Below are 22,251 nucleotides of genomic sequence, written 5' to 3' on the forward strand. Positions count from 1 at the left end.
TCAATTGTCAACGGGAGTAATCATAGATATTTAAGGTAAGGTATCAAAGATCTTTTCCACCGCAGCCGAAATACCGGTATCACTGAAACAGAACAAACAATAACAATACATGTAGGCATGGTTCATTTTATACAGATTTTTGCATTATTTTTTTATATGCTATCATTCAACCGTGCAGACCAAGAATCTTATTTTTCTCAAATCATGCTTACAAACTTTGTGGGACACTTACATCTTGTAATATAAGCTCCACCACACGCATCTGATCTGCAACACCACTCTCCACCACGGTCTGCATCCACATCAGAATTTCTTAGCACAGAAGCATGTCTGCAAAAGGAATAAGGAAAACCAAAATAAACGAGAAGATAAATCTTTTCTTATCACCAATCAATAAAACTAGGACGCATTAACATCAAACAATATACTCAGTTGTCAAAATTACGTTCTAGTCCAAGGGCCAAGAAGGAAATATGACAGGATTTGTCTTCAAAAACAACTAATCCTCAAGGAGTCTCAATCCGTGCAGAGAGAAACAGAAACTAGGGGCATCAACCGAGGTGCGTTGGCGATTAGAAGGTAAAGTTGGAGATTGAAACGCAGTATAAACACCAAAATGGCTAAGATAAATGTGTATGGGGTTGGCCCTATAGCATGATTGGCTGAGGCTGCGTAACTCAAACCTTGAGGTACTCAGTAATACGGTGGGGCCCACCATATTACACCCATGAGTGCGCCACCATCTCCGCCCAAAATCGATGCATTAGGGTGGGGCCCACCATTTTACATCATGTTTTGATAGGGTGGGGGTCCCACCAACTCCACTCAAACCTATGCATCGGGTGGGGCCCACAATTTTACCTTGTGTTTGACGGGATGGAGCCCACCATTTTACCTCATGTTTTGATGTCGTGGGCCCCACGATCTCCATCCAAGCCCAAGCATAGGGTGGGGAACACCATTTTACACATCATGTTCTGATCATGGTTTTAAATTTTGACCGAAATCTGAAATCCGGATTTCGGTGGGGACTGAAACCGAAATTTACCGAAATTTCATTTTTTGCCATTTACCGAATTTCAGACCAAAATTTCCGAAATTTCGATTAAATGCCTTTATTTTAAAAAAAGTGTTACAAATTTTCAGAATTTCGGTCTGGAATTTCGAACCAAATTACCAAATTTCACCGAAATTTCGGTTTTCGGTGGGGTCCGAAACGGTTACCGAAACCGAAATTTTAAACCATGGTTCTGATGAGATGTGGCCCATTATTTTACACCCATGAATAGCATGGGCCAAGAATCAAACATTTTCAGGAGAGAACAGCCACCTCAGATGAGTTAAATGAATAAGACAAAACCGCTACGAGATGGTTGTTCTCTCCTGAAAATATGAAATGCGAAATGGCATTTCAAAAAATTGCCTAGCAAGTCCTTATATATAGTGTTATAAATTTCGTTTCGTTTCGTTCCGAAAACGGAACGAAATCATCAAAATTTCATTTCATCCGAAATCTCGGTCATTTCGTCCGAAATTTCGGATTTCGTCCGAAATAGACGAAATTTTGAATTTCGTCCAAAATAGCCTATAACGGCTAGTTTGACTGTTTTTTGCAGAAATTACCTCAATGCCCCTGTAACGGTTCTTTTGGGTTTTTGACCATTTTAGGCTCAAAATGTGACCGTTTATAGCTGTTGGGAAGGGTATTTTAGTCATTTTTACTTGCACAAACAATAAAAAACTCTATAAATAGCCTTTCCGCTACCTTCTTCTCCTCCACCTTCACATAAGTGATTCTCCTTCTCTTTTCTACTTTCACTTACACTATCTATTTTACTAAATTACCTACAAGTCTACACTCTTCTTCAACTCAATCCAAGTCCATTTTGGAGCAAAGGGAAGGCCTACCTTCAACTTACAACTACAAGAACTATTTCCAAAGGCTTGCAAATTAGAAGTTATACTACAAATTTCAAGTGAAGGCTTACAAGTTACACCACAAATTTCAAGTGAGTGAAGGCTAATATTATCTTATTCTCTTCAACTCAAGTTCAACCTCAAGGTTCTCTTTATTTCTTTCCATTTCCTTTCTTTTTTTTCTTTTTTTTTTTGAATGGTTTCCTTTCTTTTTTTTCTTACTTCATTTGTCCCCTTCTACTTCATTTTTTTGTAATTTGTTTCCATTTCCTTTCTTCTAATTCATTTTCCCCCTTCTTCTACTTCATTTCAGAATGAGTGGGTCGGGACCTTCTGCAGGAGCATCCTCTATTGGTTCGACACCCGCTAGATCGGATGACCCGGCATGGGCTTACGGTACATTGGTTACGGGTCAAAAAAGTAAAGTAACTTGCATATTCTATGACAAAGTCAGATCGGGTGGAGGTATAACCCGCTTGAAAGAACATTTAACGGTTGTTCCTGGTGAGGTAGCATTATACAAAAAAGTGACTGAAGATGTAAAATATCGAATGAAGCAACTTTTAGATGCAAAGAGAAAAGAAAGGGCTAGGATGAGCTTATCCAGAGTAGAGGTTGGAGGTTTTTATGGCACACTAGACGAAGAAGAAGAGCAGGATGATGAAGAAAACATTGGCACACCATTGCCTCAGCGAAGGGGTAAGGAAGTTCTTGTAGAACCGAGTGGTACAAAAAGCAAGAAGGGAATCACAGGAGAGATCAGGAATTTCTTTGCACCACGAACAACCCAGGAAACCCAGCCAAGCATTAAAAGTGCTTTGGCTACCAAAGAAACAGTGGATAGAGCAGACATGGCGGTTGGCATGGTTTGCTACGATGCCCATCTCCCTTTCAACGTTGCCAATTCACCTTTCTGGCAACCTATGTTTGATGCTGTGAATGCCGTGGGTTCGGGTTATAAGGCACCTACTTATCATGCTTTAAGGAGTTCCATTTTGAAGAATACAGTGGATGAGGTAAACAACTACTTTGAGGAGATTAAGATGTCATGGAGATACATTAGCTGTAGCATTATAGCTGATGGATGGACAGACACCAAACAACGTTCCCTAATCAACTTTTTGGTGTACTACCCTAAATGAGTCATATTCCTCAAATCCGTTGATGCATCGGGATAGTGAAGAATGCCGATGAATTATTCAAAATCTTTGAAAAGATTGTCGCAGAGGTGAATCCAGAATATGTGGTGCAGTTTGTAACTGACAGTGAGCCAAGTTATAAAGCTGCTGAGAAAAGACTAGAAGCCGCATATGATACATTCTTCTGGACTCCGTGCGCAGGCCATTGCTTAGATCTCATCTTGGAGCATCTGTGCAAACCGAGTGTATTTCCTCACAAAGCAAGCACAATTGAGAGGGCTCGGACGATTACAAAGTTCATCTACAACCATGGAGGCCTCTTGAATTTGATGAGGAAGAAGTTCACAGGTGGGAAGGACTTGTGTCGTCCTGCTTCGACCAGATTTGCTAAAAATTTCATTAGCATACAAAGTCTGGTGTTGAATCGGAAAGCACTTCAGCGGATGTTCGTGTCTAACGAGTATAGTACCAGTAGGTTTGTCCAACACCCACTGAGTGAAGGGGTAGTTCGTACTGTGTGAACAAATCTTTTTGGGACCAATGCAAGTACATCCTAAACATCAGCAAGCCTTTAGTGAGAGTGCTACGTTTGGTAGATCGGCAGGACAAACCGGCGATGGGTTACCTATATGAGGCCATGGATAGGGCGAAAGAGAACATCAAGGAGAGGTTGAAGAAAAAATCAGATTACATGCCCATCTAGAGGATCATCGACCAAGATGGGATAAGCAACTCCATAGTCCCCTTCATGCAGGATATTTTCTTAACCCTGCTCTCTTTTTCACTCCTACCTTCTCTAGGTACAATGAAGTAACCAGAGGCTTGCTGGCATGCATCACTCGACTGGTACCTGATGAAGGTGCACAAGACCTCATCACCAATAAAATTGAGGATTATCGAGAGGCTAAGGGTATGTTTGGCATGAAGCTTGCAATCCGCAACCGAATGAAGTTGGGACCAAGTATATTTAAGTTGTTTGTTTAATTAAGTATAATTCATTTTAACTTTCAGTTTCTCAACAAATAATGCTTTACTATTTGTTACTTTACAATTGCAAGATGGAATCAATTCGGAGGTGACGTGGAAGAATTACAGAGCTTTGCGATCAGAATCCTGAGTTAGACCTACAGTGCGACTGGGTGTGAAAGGAACTTGAGCACCTTCGAACACATTCACTTCGCAAAGAGAAATAGGTTGGAACACCAGAGATTGGATGACTTGGTGTTTATCCATTACAACCTTAAGTTTCGGCAAAGGTATACAGCGTAATATAATGTTTTCAACTCTCACCTCATCACTTTAAGCTTTTAAGTTTAACCTTTGACATTAAACTTAATGTTTTCCTTTTCAGGGACTTGTTGAGGAAATCATCTACCACTAGTGACCCTTTGAGCATAGACCATCTGGATGTCATGATGGATTGGGTGGCAGAAGAAGATGTCATTTTCACGCCGGAAGACATTGGGTGGGAAAATCTTGAAGCACCTACTACTGTGGTTGGAGCCGGGGACGACGACGACGACTTTGTCATGCCTCTTGAAGAAGATGTCCCTACTGGTGGTCCAAGTTGTGGCGGCGGCGGCGACGACGACATTGAGTATGATCATCCGGGTTATGATGACTGAGAGTTGTTGCTACTAGCTATTGTCTATGTTTCACTTTCATGTATCTCTTTTTTTTATGTTCTTATATGTATCAGACTATCAGTTGAACTTGTGCAAGACTTTAAGTGTTTAAGTAATGAATATGCCTTTTAGGACACATATTTTGGACTATTTATTAGTTTTTTATCCTTTTTATTGATTTTTTATTTTTTGGGATTTTTCTCATATTTTTTAATATTTTTTTGTGTGACCGAAAAGTTTCGACCGAAATGCACCGAAATCCCACCAAAATTTTGTTTCGGTGGCCAAAGCGAAATGGCCACCGAAACGAAATTTACAACTATGATATATACATATTTATTTTTATTTTATTTTTTTAATATGATATTTATTTATATTTATCTAAATATAAATAAATATTTTTTTATAGTTATTTATATATATAAATATCTATAATTTATTGGGAAAAGGTTTCTCAGCTCGAGCTCAGAAACCACTACTCCATAGTTGGTTGAGTCATCCAACCCATTTATTTTATAGATTATGCTTAGGGTTATGGTTAGGGTTAGGGTTATGGGTTATGGTTAGGGTTATGATTTGTGAAGGTTTAGAATGGATGGCTAGAAATTATAGTCCTATAGATCGGATGGTTAGGATTATGGTATGGAGCTGGTTTGTTAGGAACACCCTATCTATGTGAAGTAGTATAAAATGAATGGGTTAGATGAGTCAAACTACTATGGGAGATGGTGTATTCTAAGCTCTAGCTCAACCTGAGCTAAAGCTCAGAAACCACGCCCTCATAATTTATACTAAGCATGTTTCTTTCCATTTGTCACGCTTATTTTTTCAAGAAAACATTTTCACCTTGAAATTCAGTTTTTCACAGCTAATAATCTTTTCTCGCTTTTGCCAAAAAGAAGCGCCAACCATTTCGAAATCAAAGAGAAGCGCCAACCATCTCTGTTTCCTGCGATCCACGTCAATTTCACATGCTCCACTACCTAAACTAACCTAGAGTCGTGTATTGCAGTTACCCCAATTACAATTAAATTGCATTCATCTCTCTCTCTCTCTCTCTCTCTCTCTCTCTCTCTCTCTCTCTCTCTCTCCAACAAACACATGAATGTCAAATACCTAGGTGCTTTTTCCCTTGACGATATTGAGTGCTCTTGCCTCGAAGATGTTATTGTGAAAAACCGATCACATCCAATCAAGTCTTTCGTTCCCGTCCACCCCTTCCGTCACCGGCGAGATCAATGCTGGCCAACCGCCCCTACCATTTTCTCGAATATGTTCGCTCTACGTCCCATATGTCTCTTTTCCGGCGAAGCCAACCCGCCAGTCAAGGACAACCAGCCGAGGTCAGACATGCCCTTGTGATTATGCTCCCTCTCTCTCTGTAAAAGCTAATCTGTTTTTTGGTTGTTCTTATTTCCGTGTGCTAAATCTGCGAGTTTTGTTTTCAAAGTCGAGAATCTGCGACTTTCATTCCTTTATTTGCCAACTGTAGATTTAGGACATGTCTGGCAACTATGAAAAAAAACCCGAAGGTTCAATAATCTATGATATTTAGTTATTTACTTACCAACTATAAATTTAGGGTATAGATTTAGGGCATGTTTGGCAACATTGAAAAAAAATCGCCAGAATCCCCAAGGTTAGGGAGGACTGATGAAAGAGAAATTTTAAAGAGCTCTACAATCTGAAATCCCCAAGGCTTTTTTTTTTTTTGGTTTTGGGTTTTCGGCAAAGAGGGCATGAAGCCGATTTTGCTGTTGGGAGGAGTCATATTACCACTGGATTTTTATTAAGATTTGGGCTCTTTTATGTGGTGACCTAACAGTAGGTTGTATATCAGGTACAACTATACAAGCACTCATCTAGGGGTGGCAAAATTGGCCGAACTGAACTGAAACAGAGCTGAAACCAAACGGTAGGTTTCGGTTTGGTTAAACCAAACCGATTCAAATTTCGGTTCGGTTTCGGTTCTGTAGAACCAAACCGATGATCAGTTCGGTTTCGGTTTCGGTTCGGTTTGGTTCAATCTGGACAATGATAAATGCGCCCCTTTTAATAGGAAAATGATAAATGCGCCCCTTTTCATAGGAAAATGATAAATGTGCCCCTTTTCATCGGTTCGGTATATATATATATATATATATATATGTTCGGTTTGGTTCGGTTTCGGCTTGGAGTGTAAGCATGTTCAGTTCGGTTCGGTTTGACTCAAACCGAACCGTTGCCACCCTTACACTCATCCCTTCCGCCATTCAAAAAAAATGCACTCATCCCTTCCATCCGTTTGAACTCCATTAAATATGCATCATTGTCAATCTTCATTGGGTTAATGTTTCTTTGTTTTAGGTGCAGGGGCTAAATTACATTGCAGTCCATGACTTGGATTCTATACCCCAATTGCAAGTTTGGTTACAGATTTCCATCTTTTAGATTTAACGAACATGTAATTCTATGAAACTCTGCTGTGTAATCCATCGTGTTGTTCAAAATTACCTTATCATGTATTTCTATGTTCTCTATTTATCCCTGCCTTTCATATGACCATATATATGAGTGATAGGCTATACAAGCCGAAACAAATAACCGCTCCCAGGGACATGAAAATAATTTTATAGACGATAAACTGTGTTTCTGAAATAGAAATATATGACATAGGATTCATGTAGGCATCCAATCAACCAAGTACACACAGAACTGCTTCATATTGCATTTTTCACCTATTCTTCTAACCTTCTTGTGTAGCCCTACCATTTTTCACCATGCATAGCATGGGCCTGAATACTTGTGTGTGTGTGTGTGTGTACACGTATATATACACATAAATGTGTGTGTGTGTACACGTATATATACACATAAATGTGTGTGTGTGTGTGTGTGTGTGTATTCTTGTTGCCATCAGTTTACCATATGATATTGATTTGTGTTATCATTAGAGGAATTTTAAACATCATAAATAAATGTTCTCACCTGCCAAGCAATTTTTAATGGTAATTGTTTGTGATCCTCTCTTAAATCTCCAGTATAAACAATTGGAAGAGTTTTTAAGAGATAGGAATAATGTGTTAAGTCTATATACAGTGATATTGCCAACGGCAAAGAATCTAATTGTGGATAATGACTGGAGCTATCATATTTGGTCAATGTTACATAAGTTCATCCTGAGACAAATTGGACATGAAGCTGCCATGAGTTAGGTTGGCATGGTTTTCTTTTTACAACTTTGATTGGACTCAAACCAAGGTTAAATTTTGTTTTAGGCTATAACTTGTCTTGTGTCTTGACCTGCAAAGGAGTTACTGAGTTTTTGAACAACTTGTGGGGTTTCTGTAATTAAAAGGGAAATGTTATCAGCAAAACCATGTTTTGATATTCGCACAAACACATCTTATCTTTTATTATTTAAAGAGCTGTCAAAGGTCATTACCATTCCCAAAAAGCTCTGACAAGCCAATTAAAAACGAAAAGATATGAAACATGTTTGTGGTGATAACATTTCCCAATTTAAATTGCTTTGGTTGAAAAGGAAATCAGTACTTATTACAGGAACGCCGTTGCAACAATGTGGGTCTATTGGTTGAACTATGAGTCTTCTGTAAAATTCCATTCGATTATTTTATTTTATTTTTTATTTTTTTTGTGCTATGGAGTTTTTTTATTGATTTTGGTTTGGTGAATAGATTGAGCTACCTCAGTGGACTGAGGTAATGAAAGACTGGTAAATTCAAGGAGCTTGCTCCATATGACACGGATTGGTTTTTGTCAGAGCCGGGAGCGTCCCTCCTGACTGAGGACATCTCCGATGCCAACCTGAGAAGCATCATTACAATCAACATCGAAGACTTTAGTAAAATTCATGAGCACTGAAATGGAAGCGCTCATCATCTTAATCTTTGTTGAGGAAGAGAACAGAAGAGAAAGAGTGAGTTGGAGAGTTGCTTCCCCTCACTTATGTATTGAAATTAAGAGAGAGAAAAGTACAAAGACCATAATGCCCTTAGGCATATGCATACACCTTCCAACACTCCCCCTCAAGTTGGAATGTATATATCATACATTCCTAGCTTGTTAGAAATATCGCTCAACTTAGCCTTACTTAAGGATTTGTTTAACATATCAGCCAGTTGATGCACTAGTCTAGTAAAAATTGTGCATATCTCGCCCTTCTGGATTCTCTGACGGATGAAATGGCAATCCACCTCAATGTGTTTAGTCCGCTCATGGGAGACTGGATTTGTAGCAATATGAATCACGGCCAGATTATCACAATACAACTGAGAAGGAGAGAAATGAGCGATATCAATATCCGACAAAAGGGGGCGCAACCTAATCAGTTCTCCACTCGTGTGAGCCATGGCCCCTGTATTCGGCTTCTGTGGATTTTACAATGAGATCATGTTTCTTGCTTCGCCATAACACCAAGTTACCTCCTACGAAGGTGCAATATCCAGTGATTGATCTTCTATCTATTGTAGATCATGCCCAATCTGCATCAGAGAGCCCTTCTATTTTTCTATGACCATGCTTCTTAATTAATAAGCCTCTCCCTGGAGCGCCTTTGAAGTACCTGAGAATCTGAAGCACCGCGGCCTAGTGAGAAGTACGAGGCGAGCTCATACACTGATTGACTACCCCAACAGCAAACAAATGAGATGTCTAGGCAAGTGACTGTGAGATATATGAGTTTGCCAGCCAACCTTCTATATCTGTCAGGGTCATCTAACAAATCACCCTCGTCTAGACAAAGTTTCACATTAGGGTCCTTGGGCACAGCAGCAAGTTTCACCCCAAGATAACATGTCTCATCTAATAAATCCATCACACACTTTCTTTGTGAGAGGGAGAGACCTCTAGTATAGTGGGCTACCTCAATCCCAAAAAATACCTCAACCGACATGGATCTTTGGTGGAAAACTCCTTCTGCAAGAGGGCCTTCAATTTCTATATACACACTAAGTTACTGCCAGTAATGATAATATCATCAGCATATACTATCAGAAGAACACGAACAGCCGCAGACTGATGACTGAAAACATAGTGATCGACGGCGCATTGTTTCATGCCAAAACGCATTACAGCCTCACTGAATCTCCCAAACCATGCTCGAGGAGATTGATTTAAGCCATGGTGAGATTTACGCAGGCGACACATGGAGGAGATCTCCCCCTAAGCAACATACACATGAGGCTACTCCATGTACACCTCCTCGATGAGGTCGGCAAGGAAAAAAGCATTCTTCACAACTAGCTGATAAAGGGGCCAATCATGGTTAACGGCCAGGGAAAGCAACACACGAACAGAGGGAATCTTGACGACACGAGAAAAGGTCTTTGTGTAATCGACCCCAAATGTCTGAGTATACCTAGGGGTGGTTATTCGGTTATAACCGAACCAAAATAACCGAAATTTGATAACTGAAACCGAACCGAACCGAACCGAAATCGAACCGATAAAAAATTCGATTATTTCGGTTAACCGAATAGTGTGAGAAAAAGAGGGAAAAAAACAAAATCTCGGTTTCGATCGGAGGGCTAGGATCATCCAATCGAAATGATTTTTTGAGCACACCCTAACTAAGTTGTGATCAATCAAATGGACGGTTTTGATCATCCTACGGAGTGCCCATATAGCACTTTTTTTTTTAAATAATGGTTTTTATCAAAATTTCGGTTATTTCAGTTATTTCGGTCAACCGAATTTTTTTGAGATAAACGAAACCGAAACCGAATAACCGAATTTCCAAAAAAAAAAACAACCGAACCGAAAAGGAAAAAAACCGAACCGAACCAACCGAACTAATTCGGTTCGGTTCGATTATTCGATTATAACCGAATAATGAACACCCCTACGTATACCCCTTCCCAACTAATCGCGCCTTCAGGCACTCAACTATCCCATCTGGCATGTATTTGATGGAGAAAACCCACTGACATCCCACAGGACGAGCACCCGAAGGAAGAGAAACCAAATCCCAAGTCTGATTCGTTTGAAGAGCACCCATTCAAGGTCCATGGCAACGCGCCATCCCGGGTGAGCGAGGGCCTCGGCCACAATCTGCGACAAAGAGACAGAAGGCAAAGAAGACACAAAGCTTCGAAAGTCAGGAGTTAGATTATCATTGGAACCAAAGTTAGAAATAGGGTGAGCGGTAGAACGAGAGCGAGTAAATGAAGCAATAGGAGAATCTGGAATGGCATCAGAAGAGGGAAGAGAGGGTACCTGAGAGGTAGATGCTAGTATCTCCCGCTGAGAAGACGATGCCTCAAGAAGTGGAGGAGGTGCAACTGCTCGCCAACGCAATTGATAGGTCTTCATAGTAAGAGAAGGAGGAGCCGCTAACACCTGGAATGGTGCAGAATCCGATATAGGAGGAACCACCAACACCTCTAATGGAGGAGAAGAGGACTAAATCAGGTCAGGAAGAACCGGAAGAGGAAGTGATGGAGATCGGCGCCCTTTACGGGTCTATTCGAGACGAGCCCGCCCTCCGAGAGGCCCATAGAGTTGTTTTTATTATTATTTAGGCCCCACAGGGGATCGTTGAGTCGAGCACAGTGAGACTACGCTCATGTGAAGGAGGGAAGTAGGGCTCGGGCTCAAAGAAAGTCACATCGGCGGAAACGAACCTGCGTAATCGAGGGCTATAACAGCGATAACCTTTCTAGGTAAGAGAGTAGCCCAGGAAGACACAGCGCTCCGCCCGAGGGTCCAATTTGTCAAGATGAGGACCGAGCTGGTGAACAAAAGTACAAAGACCATAATGCCCTTAGGCATATACATACACCTTCTAACAATCTTAACAAGGTTGAAAGGTTGAAACTCCGATCAGCATCAAGGGTCAAGTGGAATACACCGTGCTTCATGTACTCAGTGATTGGCGCGATCACGGAGTTAAAAATTGCGAATAAATCGCCCATAAAACTATGTCAGCCTGTGAAAGTGTTGCACATCACTGACAGATACAAGCACAGGCCAATTTTTGGTCTCGACTTTGATATGGTCGACTTTAATACGTCTCTGCCGACATGATATATCCCACCAAGAAGGTTAGGCCATCTATCATGAATATGCACCTCTTGATATTCGCAAACAACTTATTCTCCCTTGAGACTTGGAAGACTTCCTGCAAATGGAAATATGCTCGTTGGGGTCCTTATCGTAAATGAGGATATCATCGAAATATACGATAATGAACTTTCCTATGAATGGTTGTAATACTTGGTTCATCACATGCATAAAGGTACTGAGTGTGTTAGATAAACCAAATGGCATGACCAGTCACTCATATAGACCCTCAGTCACTCATATAGACCGTCACGAGTCTTAAAGGCGGTCTTCTATCTATTGCCAGGACATATATATACACCTGCTTGAGATCGAGTTTGGGAACAAGCAGGTACCACTCAATGTGTCTAATATGTCATCAAGACTAGGTGAGGCAAAACCTATACTTAACGCTTATCTTAGAGTTAGAAGGGCAGGAACCGCGCATGGACTTATGCTTTGTTGAATGTATCCCTTCTCTAATAAGTCTAAGACATGTCGATGTAATTCCTCGTGCTCATTAGGGCTCAAACAGTAGTGAGGTAAAAGTGGTAAGCCCGGGACAAGATCGATGCAATGTTGAATATCACACACAAAGGAGGGAATCCATCAGGTATATTGTCAAGAACAAGGTCATTCTTCCAACTTTGGCTGTTATCTGGGGAAGTATAAAGGGACTTTCATACTCTTCTTTACTAATGACGGCTAAAAAGGTTTCTGATCTTTACATGCGTCCTCGAACTTAGAGCGATTAAGGAATAATGCCAACTCCATAGCCATGGGTGTAGCACCCTCTTTCACTGGAACACAGTTCGCTTGTGAATGAGACTTTGTCATGGAGCACAAGCCTCCAAGTACTAAGAACAGAAATACATCATTAGACAGTTTTACAACATAGATGTATCAAGTCAAAAAAATTGAAGAGAAACAAGAATTTCCTAGATGCAATGGGAAAATATGATAAATGTTTAAAAAACTAAACTGAAACAACTAAGATGTGGCAATGTAAAAGACGAGGCAGGCCTATAAGTAAAATGTAACCGACCAAATAAGAAAAGAAGAATTAGTGAGGTTCATTAGCACCTTCATAATCAAAGGGAGCGTGGACAGTTCAATAGATGGGAACTCTCTCAACTCGCTGTTAATGCTATGAAATGCCTCGTCTGCATAAAAAAAAGTAAGTAATAAATTCAGTGATACACATAACACCCATGCACCATATAATCCAGGACATAATGTTAGCAAAATGAAAAACACAGACACGCCAGTTACCATAAATAACATGATCTATATATAAACAATGGTAGTTCGAAGTGTAGCTTGAATTATGTCTCTTTTAGATCAAGATTTGTTCTTTTTTTAGGTAATCCCTCTGTGTGGGGCCTTTTTTATGTTTGATTTTTGGCTCCATGCGGGGAACAATTCGGCACGTTTTTACTTGCATAAATATCTTCTAATAAAGGTTTTATCATTCATTCATTCACATATATATAGCGCCCAATCACATGGGTCCCACATTTTCTGTGGTGATTGCAAGGCCCTATCGTAGATAGGGGGTGTACCAAAAATCGGCTCCATAGGATCATCCTAACCCCTCCATTTGTGGAGGACAAAAATGGGCAGATTTGTGGACAAACAATGTCTGTCCATTTTGACCTCCACAAATGGATGTGTTAGGATGATTCTATGGAGCTGATTTTTGGTACACCCCCCATCTATGTAAGGGCCTTTCAAATGAATGCTTTGGATCATCCTAACAAAGTGGCCCCCCATGTGATTGGGCGCTTCAGCGCACCATAAGCTTGGTGAGCTTAAGCGCACCAACAGTTTCCTCTATATATATATATATATATATGTGTGTGTGTGTGTGTGTGTGTGTGTGTGTGTGTGTGTGTTATGAAGTATAAAAGAATAAATAACGCCTTCTCCAACAGCTTAAGCTTTTGGAGTAACTGACTATTCACAACAAAAAAAAAGCTTTTGGAGTAACTGGTTGATTCACATGGTATCAAAGCAAAGGCCCTGAGTTCAAACCTCCTTGATGTCAAAAATCCACATGCAATGGTCAACCCAAAAGTGGGGCCACAAGTGCCACGTGTAGGCCAACCCAAAGAAAGAGGGGCCACACGTGAGGGGGGGTGTTAAAGTATAAAAGAATAAATAACACCTTCTCCGACAGCTTAAGCTTTTGGAGTAACTGGTTGATTCACAATATCTATAGACACAAAATGATAATTATAGCCAATAAAATAAAATAAAAAACAATCCAGATGCATAATCAACTCATCCACGAAAGACGGAATAACAGTATAAAATAAAACAAAAGCAACAGGGAACCAAAGCAAGGTTGTAGTCGTCTCCCAGGCCTTAAGTAGCATGGACAACTACACAGACTAGTGGTGAAAAGGGATAACTATTTTGGAGAAGTACAAATGCCACCCGGAGCAACAATACTCATGGTGCAGGTCCTTACAAGATTAATGTTAACAACTATGTTTTAGGACTATCTAATGACATGGTTATTAGTCTTGGTTTCAATGTGGAGGCCAACTCTATCATGGAATGGATACAGCTATCGTAAGTAACAAGCAAAGGGACAAAAATGTCAATTCCATAATTTCATTTAGAATTTCAAAAATAAGATGGGTCCTATTTGGGAGTTTGATTGAGAATAAAAGTATAATAGTAAATTAACACTTTAGGTTCTTTTTCATTTAATTCATTTAAGTGATTGCGAATACTTAGATGGGTGTGCGGCCACACAAGGTTAGATAGAATTAAAAATGAAGACATTTGTATAAAGGTAGGGGTGGCGCCAATTGAGGAGAAGATGAGAGAGCACCGCTTAAGATGGTTTGGAGTTTGGACATATCCAACGTAGGCCTTTGGATGCTCCAGTGAGAAGAGGCGACTCGTGCCAAAATGATGGAGTAAAAAGAGGTAGGGGCAGACCGAAAACAACTTGGGTAGGAACAGTGAGGACAGACTTGATAGCTAAGAACATAACAGAGAACATGACCTTGGATAGGATAGAATGGAAGAAAATTATCCACGTAAAAGAACCCAACTAGAGCTAGGATTAGAGCCACGTAGATTCCTTTCACCTTCTTCATGAAATTTTCTAAAGGATTCATTTAGCCGACCCCAACTAGTTTGGGACAAAGGCTTTGTTGAGTTGAGTTAAGTGATGTTAGTAATCAAGATGGGACAATCACACTCATGACTTGTTAAAGTGTGGAGTATCATTTTCATAGAATTTAGGGAGGGGTTTTTATTCATGGCTTTAAATCTCAACCGACACCAACACAAAATGACCGAAATGTTTCGGTTTCCATCCCCACTGAAACAACCTAAATGCATAAGCCAAAACCATAAATGGTGTAGTGGTATACTATATTATGTATTAATAATAGTCTGTGTTACATAATTATATTTAAAGGAAATTTCATGCAAAATGTGGTGCGTGTATTATGTTAAATATTTATATGAATCACATGTGAAATTTGGTACGTACTAAATTATCAGACATGCAAAACAGTGCATGTCACTGGCTGTTCGATGCTGATAAACCATCATTTGCCTTGCTTTTGTGATGGTTTATAAGTGTGTATTTGGGTGTATTCTAGCATTTCTTGAACTTTCATCTTTAAATTATATCATTTGCATATGTTACAATATGTTGCCCTGATTTTACATCATTTCCACTGAAATTTCCAACTGAAACGGAAACGTGGCCAAACCGAAATTTAAAACCTCGGTTTAACCTTTGTGGATTTTTAAGTGGGAACCTTCAAGAAGTTAGGCTAAGAGGGCCTACATGTGGGAGCCGTAAGTCATGGGAAGCCTCTAGAATTTGTGAGAATAAAGTCTATGTACATACATACATTAGGCCTTAGGGCCAACAACTTATGTTATGAATTAACGAATGAAGAACTTGGATATGAAATACAGAAATACCCTATGACTTGGCCTGATGCCTCGACAATGAAAGGGGCGCGATGCCCTAGGTAGACATTGGTGCGATGCCTTGGTGATCATATCAGTCTATTTCTCCATGAAAGGTATTTATCTCTCTCTCTCTCTCTCTCTCTCTCTCTCTCTCTCTCTCTCTCTCTCTCTCTCTCTCTCTCTCTCTCTCTCATTCTTTATTCATGTTATTGCAATTCCAAGACTTTCAATTCCTTCGTTAGTTTTGGTTCTTGATTTCTTTTCAACCATAACAAGGGCTGGATACTTACGTTTGAAACCCTAGCTCAATTTGCTTTAGGTGGATCTCATTACATCATAAAACAGATTTAGCTTTAACCTTATGTCTGCATCATGCATATAATATAATATACACATAGAGAGAGAGAGAGAGGCAACAAGAAAGGTTAGCTCCTCAGTATCAAGTTGCCATTACATGACTAAGCAAGCATGTAAAAGAACAAATTGTCTACGCTTCCACATAGCTCTCTTTTAGGATGTACAGCTACAAAAATAGATAAAAATCATTAATCTGCATTTAAGTGATTCCACCATTTACTCCGAGATTCAAGTCCCTTGAACACTGTCAATGAAGGCAAAATCCGTAGTAAATGGTCACAACAGTACTGGCAGTAGGACCTACTACAGTATGTCCTTGAGGAATCTGTGTGCATATAATTAAGTTCGTATACCAGAATTTATTCCAGTACAACACATCACTCCCAATAGACTCCCAAATTCTATTGAAATATACTAGAATAGTGTGGTTACTGTCAGAGTCCAAGCAAGGAGGCAAGTACCATTGACTTGTGATACCCCAGATGTCTCCGTAGTCTCTGTCGCCAGATGAGGTCCATTCTCCAGATCTACAGAAGAAAGCAAACATGCAAGAATATGTAAATAAATCACAATGAACGCGAAGCACATCCTTCTTTTTTCCTTTTTTTCCTTTTTTTGAATGACAACACAAGGTACTTACTAATACACAAGAACCACAACCACAATACTTACTACTAAGAGTATTAAAATGCATGTTTCTCTGGACGGTACAGATGTGGTCCCTATGTAAAACAACAAAAAATGTAAGAAATAATATGAATACATGAACCAAGCCAAAATTACAATATGATCATGCAAAAAAACTTAGGAATATAGGATGATAAGGCTACCATATATAAGAGCAACCCGTAGGCTCCTGAAAGCTAAGAGCTAATTCTGTAGAAAATTCTGGATCTCGCCAAGAAATGATTGTGTCTGAAAACAAATCAGGAATTAGTCCGAAGTAGTTAAGTCACAGGTAACAAAAGAGCAAGATCAAAACATGTCAGAAATTAGTCCAAACTAGTTAAGTCACAGGTAATTAAAGGAGCAAGAGCAATTTAGTAATTAGTCATATAGCAAGTTGATTATTAAAAGAATGCAATAGCAGCTTAACCACAAACAAACCTTCTTGCCTTTGGTAGATCTCATCGGAAGAGATACGGTGCACAAGTAACGTGTTGTTATCTTCCTCGTCAATGACAAACAACCTAATATCTTCCGATCTCTGTAAATCAAACATTTATATCAAGATCAACTTACTGGAAACAGTAAATAGATCTTCAAGATGGAATAACAATCCATACAGTTTTTAATCCATCACGATTATGTAGAAATATCAGAAAGCATGCGAGCGAAAAGTGCCCATGTATTGAAAAGGTGGTTTAAATCCGGTAATCCAGGTGACAATGTATCTGGCCCATAAAGACCCAGCCACACCATAAATCCCTCATTTTCAAGGAAATGGTAATCAGTCCTATGAGAGGACAATAAACGGCCATCCATCCTTAAAAAATGTGCAAAAAAAAAAAAATCAGAAAGCATGAGTACAAGAATTTCCAATCATTCTACTATAATTTTAAAAAAAAAAAAAAAAAAACAGAAGCTAATGCACTAAGATAGTACCCCAGCAGGCATCACATCTGCTGCCTCAAAAAGGACTCCAGAACATAAAGTCATCATCAGGTCTAACTTGGTTACTAGAAGTAGCAAGATGTGGAAAGTGCAAACAGGAAACTCATGAACACACCAAGGAAACCAAGCGTTTTGTAACCTACGATTTGCCACTCACCCAAAAGAAGTGAACATAAGAACAGATATGACATCAACGGGAAAAATATCATGCAAATTTAATAATTATTATAGTAACGTTAGAACCAATATTCATGGGGAAGATTAGCACATGATGGCAACATTGAATAGTGATCGGAAAGGCTTTAAAAGAGCAATCGATTGCATAATTTCACTGGACCTTTGAGCATCCATGAAGAAAATATCATATCCCACAAGGTAAAAAATGTATTAATATTTCAAATTATGTACATAAATATATATAACACTGACTGGTGATGTGCAAAGGTGACATCATGGAAAAAGAACGAACCTCCAAATAATCAACATTAACATGTCCAGTTCCACGGTCGTCCCATTTCCCATCATCATTCAAATGGTAGACCTTAACACGCTGAAAAGTGGGTCAATTAGATAAATCGTGTATATTAGCCATAGGATGCAACATACATATAATATCAAGAAAGCTTCCAAAAAGAAGAATTCACAATCCAACGTAATCAAGGGAAGAGAAACAAACATAAAATATAAAACCAACAATCAAGTGAAATGCATAAGAAATGCAATAGGATGAAAAACAATGCCTTGTATAGTGACATACATTTAATCAACATAACGCAAAAAGTAGACTGATGTAAATGTTCAACATTTGAGAAGAAAGCCAATAAGAACAATATGATCATGCAGCTAAGAATCAACCAAACATAATTGTTTAAAAAAAAAAAAAAAAGAAATCAACCAAACATATTTGTTCTGCAGCCAAGGTACCAGAATTGCCGGAAAATAACCAGAAGCTCTGGCCATAAGGGGGGTGACAACTTGAAATTATGGTTAAGATCAAATTTTTAGGAGGGGGTAGAATGATACATCTTTTTGTGAGGAAAAAAAAAGTGAAACGGTTATCACATGGGCATAGAATGTCACACGCTCAAAATAGCTCTATTTACACAGTCTATCAAAGGAATCAGCTAACTCATTATCTTCTCTCAAAATATGCAAGAAAGAAGTTCAATGGTTAAATGTTCAAGCCCTATGATACGTTAAAAAGGTTGGACAGCAGAGAAAAATCAGGCTGTGTGGATGTGGACCTTGTTAAAAAACTAATCAAGAAGCACATGGTGGTCATGCTAATACTTCAATGACTGAAATGGGGTAGTAATGAAGAATCGAATGAGTCTATATGCTGTGTGATGGGTCAGGATGATGGTCAAACGATCAATTTTTAAGACTTGGGATCCTAGTGGTATGGGATGGCAACATTAGCGTGCGCTACATTCAAAGATAAAATTTCTCTGTTGTCACCCAGTGGGCAAAGAGCTTTCCCATTTACAGGAGCATCTCGTTAACTTCTTTTCACAGCTCTTGCGAGGAGATCCTGAAGAGAAGTTGTAAAGAGGAGCAGCCTCGTCCTAAATGGGGACCCTCCTCCTAGGATCATGAAATTGAACTTTGATTGTTTGAGACTCAAAAATTCGGGGCTGGCTGACATTGGAGGTCATCTTTGGAGCTCTAAGAGAGAGGTTGGCTGGGCTTTTTCAGGCTCTCCTATGTGGTATCCGTTGTGGATCAGCGTTGGTTGGATTTTCTTATCATTGACGGAGACTTTCAATGTTGTCAGATCAGTGAAGTGTTGTGTATGTTAACATTGGAGATTCACGGATGCTATTGAGGAGATTCTCTGTGCGATTGAGGGTCACGATGCTGAGATTCAGCATATTTGTGCATTAGCAGTAGTAAGAGAGACGTAATATTTTGGTTGCTCCGTGTTGGCTCAGTGAAAATTTAAAACCATGAATATGAAGATACAAAATGGGATAGAAGGATTGCATTGTAAAATAGGCCCTTTTTTATGAGTTTCTGATTGGTGGGAGATGACATCAAGGTTTAAATGTCAAGCTATGAGGCAGTCATGCAACCCCGAAAGTCTTGGTCATCCGTTGGATGGCGACTTGGATCAGATCCTCAAATCCGCTATATATTTATTAAAAAAATGTTGTTGGTAATGAGGAAAAAAAATGTCACAAAAAACCTTCTCCTACATTTCACATTAGCTAGCCAGATTTGGATATTAGCCTAGGACTTATTTGGCATTGAGTCAATTATGCTGCCAACATTGACTGTAGACTTCAGTACAGCTGACTTATTCAAAAAAATGCAATACTTATGGGATCAAAATTGGCAAGGTATTCAACAAACTGTTATTGGCATGCTAGGAATTTAGGAAGATAAAAGCAAGCATGCCCTAGTGGAGTCTTTTAAGTTGAAATCAGACAAATGTTCAATTTGTAAAACATTCATTCTCTCGAGAAACAGTTAAACATTTAAAGAAGTCAGTGGCAAAGCGGCGAAATACTCTTGGAACCAAAGGCTCTAAGCCAAGGTTGCACCTTGTTGGGAGGTCTTAGAATTTCTAAGATCCTCCAGTCTTTCAATAATGTAGAGGGTTCACTTGGAATGGCCTTGTTTGGAAAAATGAGAAGTGTGAACAAATGTCAATTAGTCAAAGAGATGAGCAGATTTCATGATTGTAAATCATCGGGTGTTTCCTTCTTCTTCTTCTTTTGAATGGATCACAGGGTGTTTCTCTTCAACATCGACAATTGATAAGCAAATAATTTTGCAGGTTCTCTAATGAAGGAAGCAATCATGACACTTGCTTCTGTATATGAACTTCAATTCCCTCCTGTGAAGCATTCCTTTCCTTTTGGAGATTTTCAATGAAAGAGACATGGCCCCTTTGGAAGGATTCCTTTGGAATATCATCATAGCCAGTAATTAGCCATCAAGAGCATGCCGTGATTTACCTCCTAACAAGTGGTTTGAATAAGACCTACAAGGAATTCCTGCCTAGCAGGTGGCATTTGAGAACATTGTTTACTTGGAACAGTGCTTTACCAACCCTACTAGGCTCTACCGCAATGCCTACAAAACACTCAATCAGACACTTACATTGCCAATGGTGCTCCCATTCATACGACTGTCTATACTCATAAAGATGAACACCATAGTTTGCGGATGTTTTGGTTGCAACATCTGATCAGTTTGGACAAATAAATTTATCAACGCAGTGTAGTATAGCTTTTCTATCTAATTAGAGTTTAAAATAAATCATTACATCATTTAAACCCCACCTTTAACCAATTGCATATGCATGACTAAATTTCATGGCTACATGTTTAACTCGTAGTATGGTCAATACCGCATTGATTATGGACGATTTAGACTTACAATCAAGCAAATAACAGTTCAGCTGAGTCATAATTCCAAAAAATAGAAGTACAAAAAAATATTCAATTTAAACTCTGCCCCATGCCGTGGACTAATAATCAAACAAACAAAATAAAAAACAAAGCATAAAACTATGCTCGTGGAATAAAAACTCAATTCTTCGGAAACAGAACAAGAAAACCCTAGTTTAGAGAACTTCCACATCAAACTAAATTAAAAAAACCACTACACAACTCAAAATCAAAGAAATGAAAAGGAAATAAAACAAGATGAGATTTCTATTTTGCAGAAAGAAGGACCAATTGAACTCAAAAACCCCGCTAAATTGAAATCAACGGCTCTACCCGAACAGGCTAAATTAGAAAAATCAAAAAAGAATATCGTCTATGAGCTATCTGTATCACAAAACAAAACAAAAACAAAAAAGAGGACAGCCCTAAACAGATTCTAGGGCAACAAGGACGACAACACGAAAAAAAAAAGAGCATGAAGCTTCTAGAAAGATTGAAAAACGCTTACCTGCGTGATATTCGAAGATGCAGGGCTTTTCCCTTCCGCGCTCATCACTACAACTGGAAAGAAAGAATTGCAATAATATTCGGAAAGAGGACAAAATGAGAAGAATTCAAGGAGGGTATTGGAGAGAAATTATCGGAAGAAGGAGAGAGGAAAGTGGCGGAGATTTAGCTTCGGAGTCAATATAAAACCCTAACCGCCATTAACGTCGCACAGATCCCTCCCTCTCTCTTCGATCGTTTTTCCCTCGCCTATTGGTAGAAATAACGAAGGGATATATGGAGAGATTGGACTCCTAAAAAGCCCTGACCTTGATGCAAATTACAAAAAAAAAAAAACCCTACGACTTGGGAGTAGACCTGGTCAACGGGTGGGCTGGGCTGGGTTCACCCGACCCGTACGGGTCCGGTCATACGGGCCGGGTCAAACAATGACCTGGAATTTTACAGGTCACTAATTGGTGGACCTGCGAGTCACCCGTTTCTTTTTTAAATAATCTAACGAATGAATGTTTTTTTGTGGAATATGGATGTTTTGGGTACTTTTTAATAATGTAAGGGTACTTTTGTCAGATTATGATGTTTTCTACTTCACATTTATGATAAAGATGAAACCGTACGTGTTCAGTGGGACCCGCTTTAGATGTATTCGATATTTCTTGTATATTCTAAAAACTCAAAAGTACTTTTTGAAAGGTAAGGGACTATAAG

At 39.2% G+C, this 22,251-nt stretch overlaps 1 protein-coding gene across 1 annotated transcript in view; it reads right to left on the reverse strand.

The window, feature by feature from the left end:
* LOC143853553 (uncharacterized) overlaps positions 1 to 21,803 on the reverse strand; it is a 65,300-nt gene extending 43,497 nt beyond the window's left edge. Inside the window, exons 1-8 of the mRNA XM_077363363.1 lie at positions 21,545 to 21,803; positions 18,111 to 18,191; positions 17,135 to 17,234; positions 16,858 to 16,942; positions 16,700 to 16,749; positions 16,489 to 16,554; positions 12,806 to 12,885; positions 233 to 292 (exon numbers count right to left, since the gene is read on the reverse strand). Of these exons, the coding sequence (XP_077219478.1) occupies positions 233 to 292; positions 12,806 to 12,885; positions 16,489 to 16,554; positions 16,700 to 16,749; positions 16,858 to 16,942; positions 17,135 to 17,234; positions 18,111 to 18,191; positions 21,545 to 21,589 (567 nt within the window). The 5' untranslated portion in view covers positions 21,590 to 21,803. The remainder of the gene's footprint in view (positions 1 to 232; positions 293 to 12,805; positions 12,886 to 16,488; positions 16,555 to 16,699; positions 16,750 to 16,857; positions 16,943 to 17,134; positions 17,235 to 18,110; positions 18,192 to 21,544) is intronic.
* Between the last annotated feature and the right edge of the window lie 448 nt (positions 21,804 to 22,251).

This window comes from Tasmannia lanceolata, unplaced genomic scaffold (genome assembly GCF_043159265.1).
Source record: "Tasmannia lanceolata isolate RefF3 unplaced genomic scaffold, GAP_Taslan_0.1 ptg000019l, whole genome shotgun sequence".
Taxonomy (NCBI): Eukaryota; Viridiplantae; Streptophyta; class Magnoliopsida; order Canellales; family Winteraceae; genus Tasmannia; species Tasmannia lanceolata.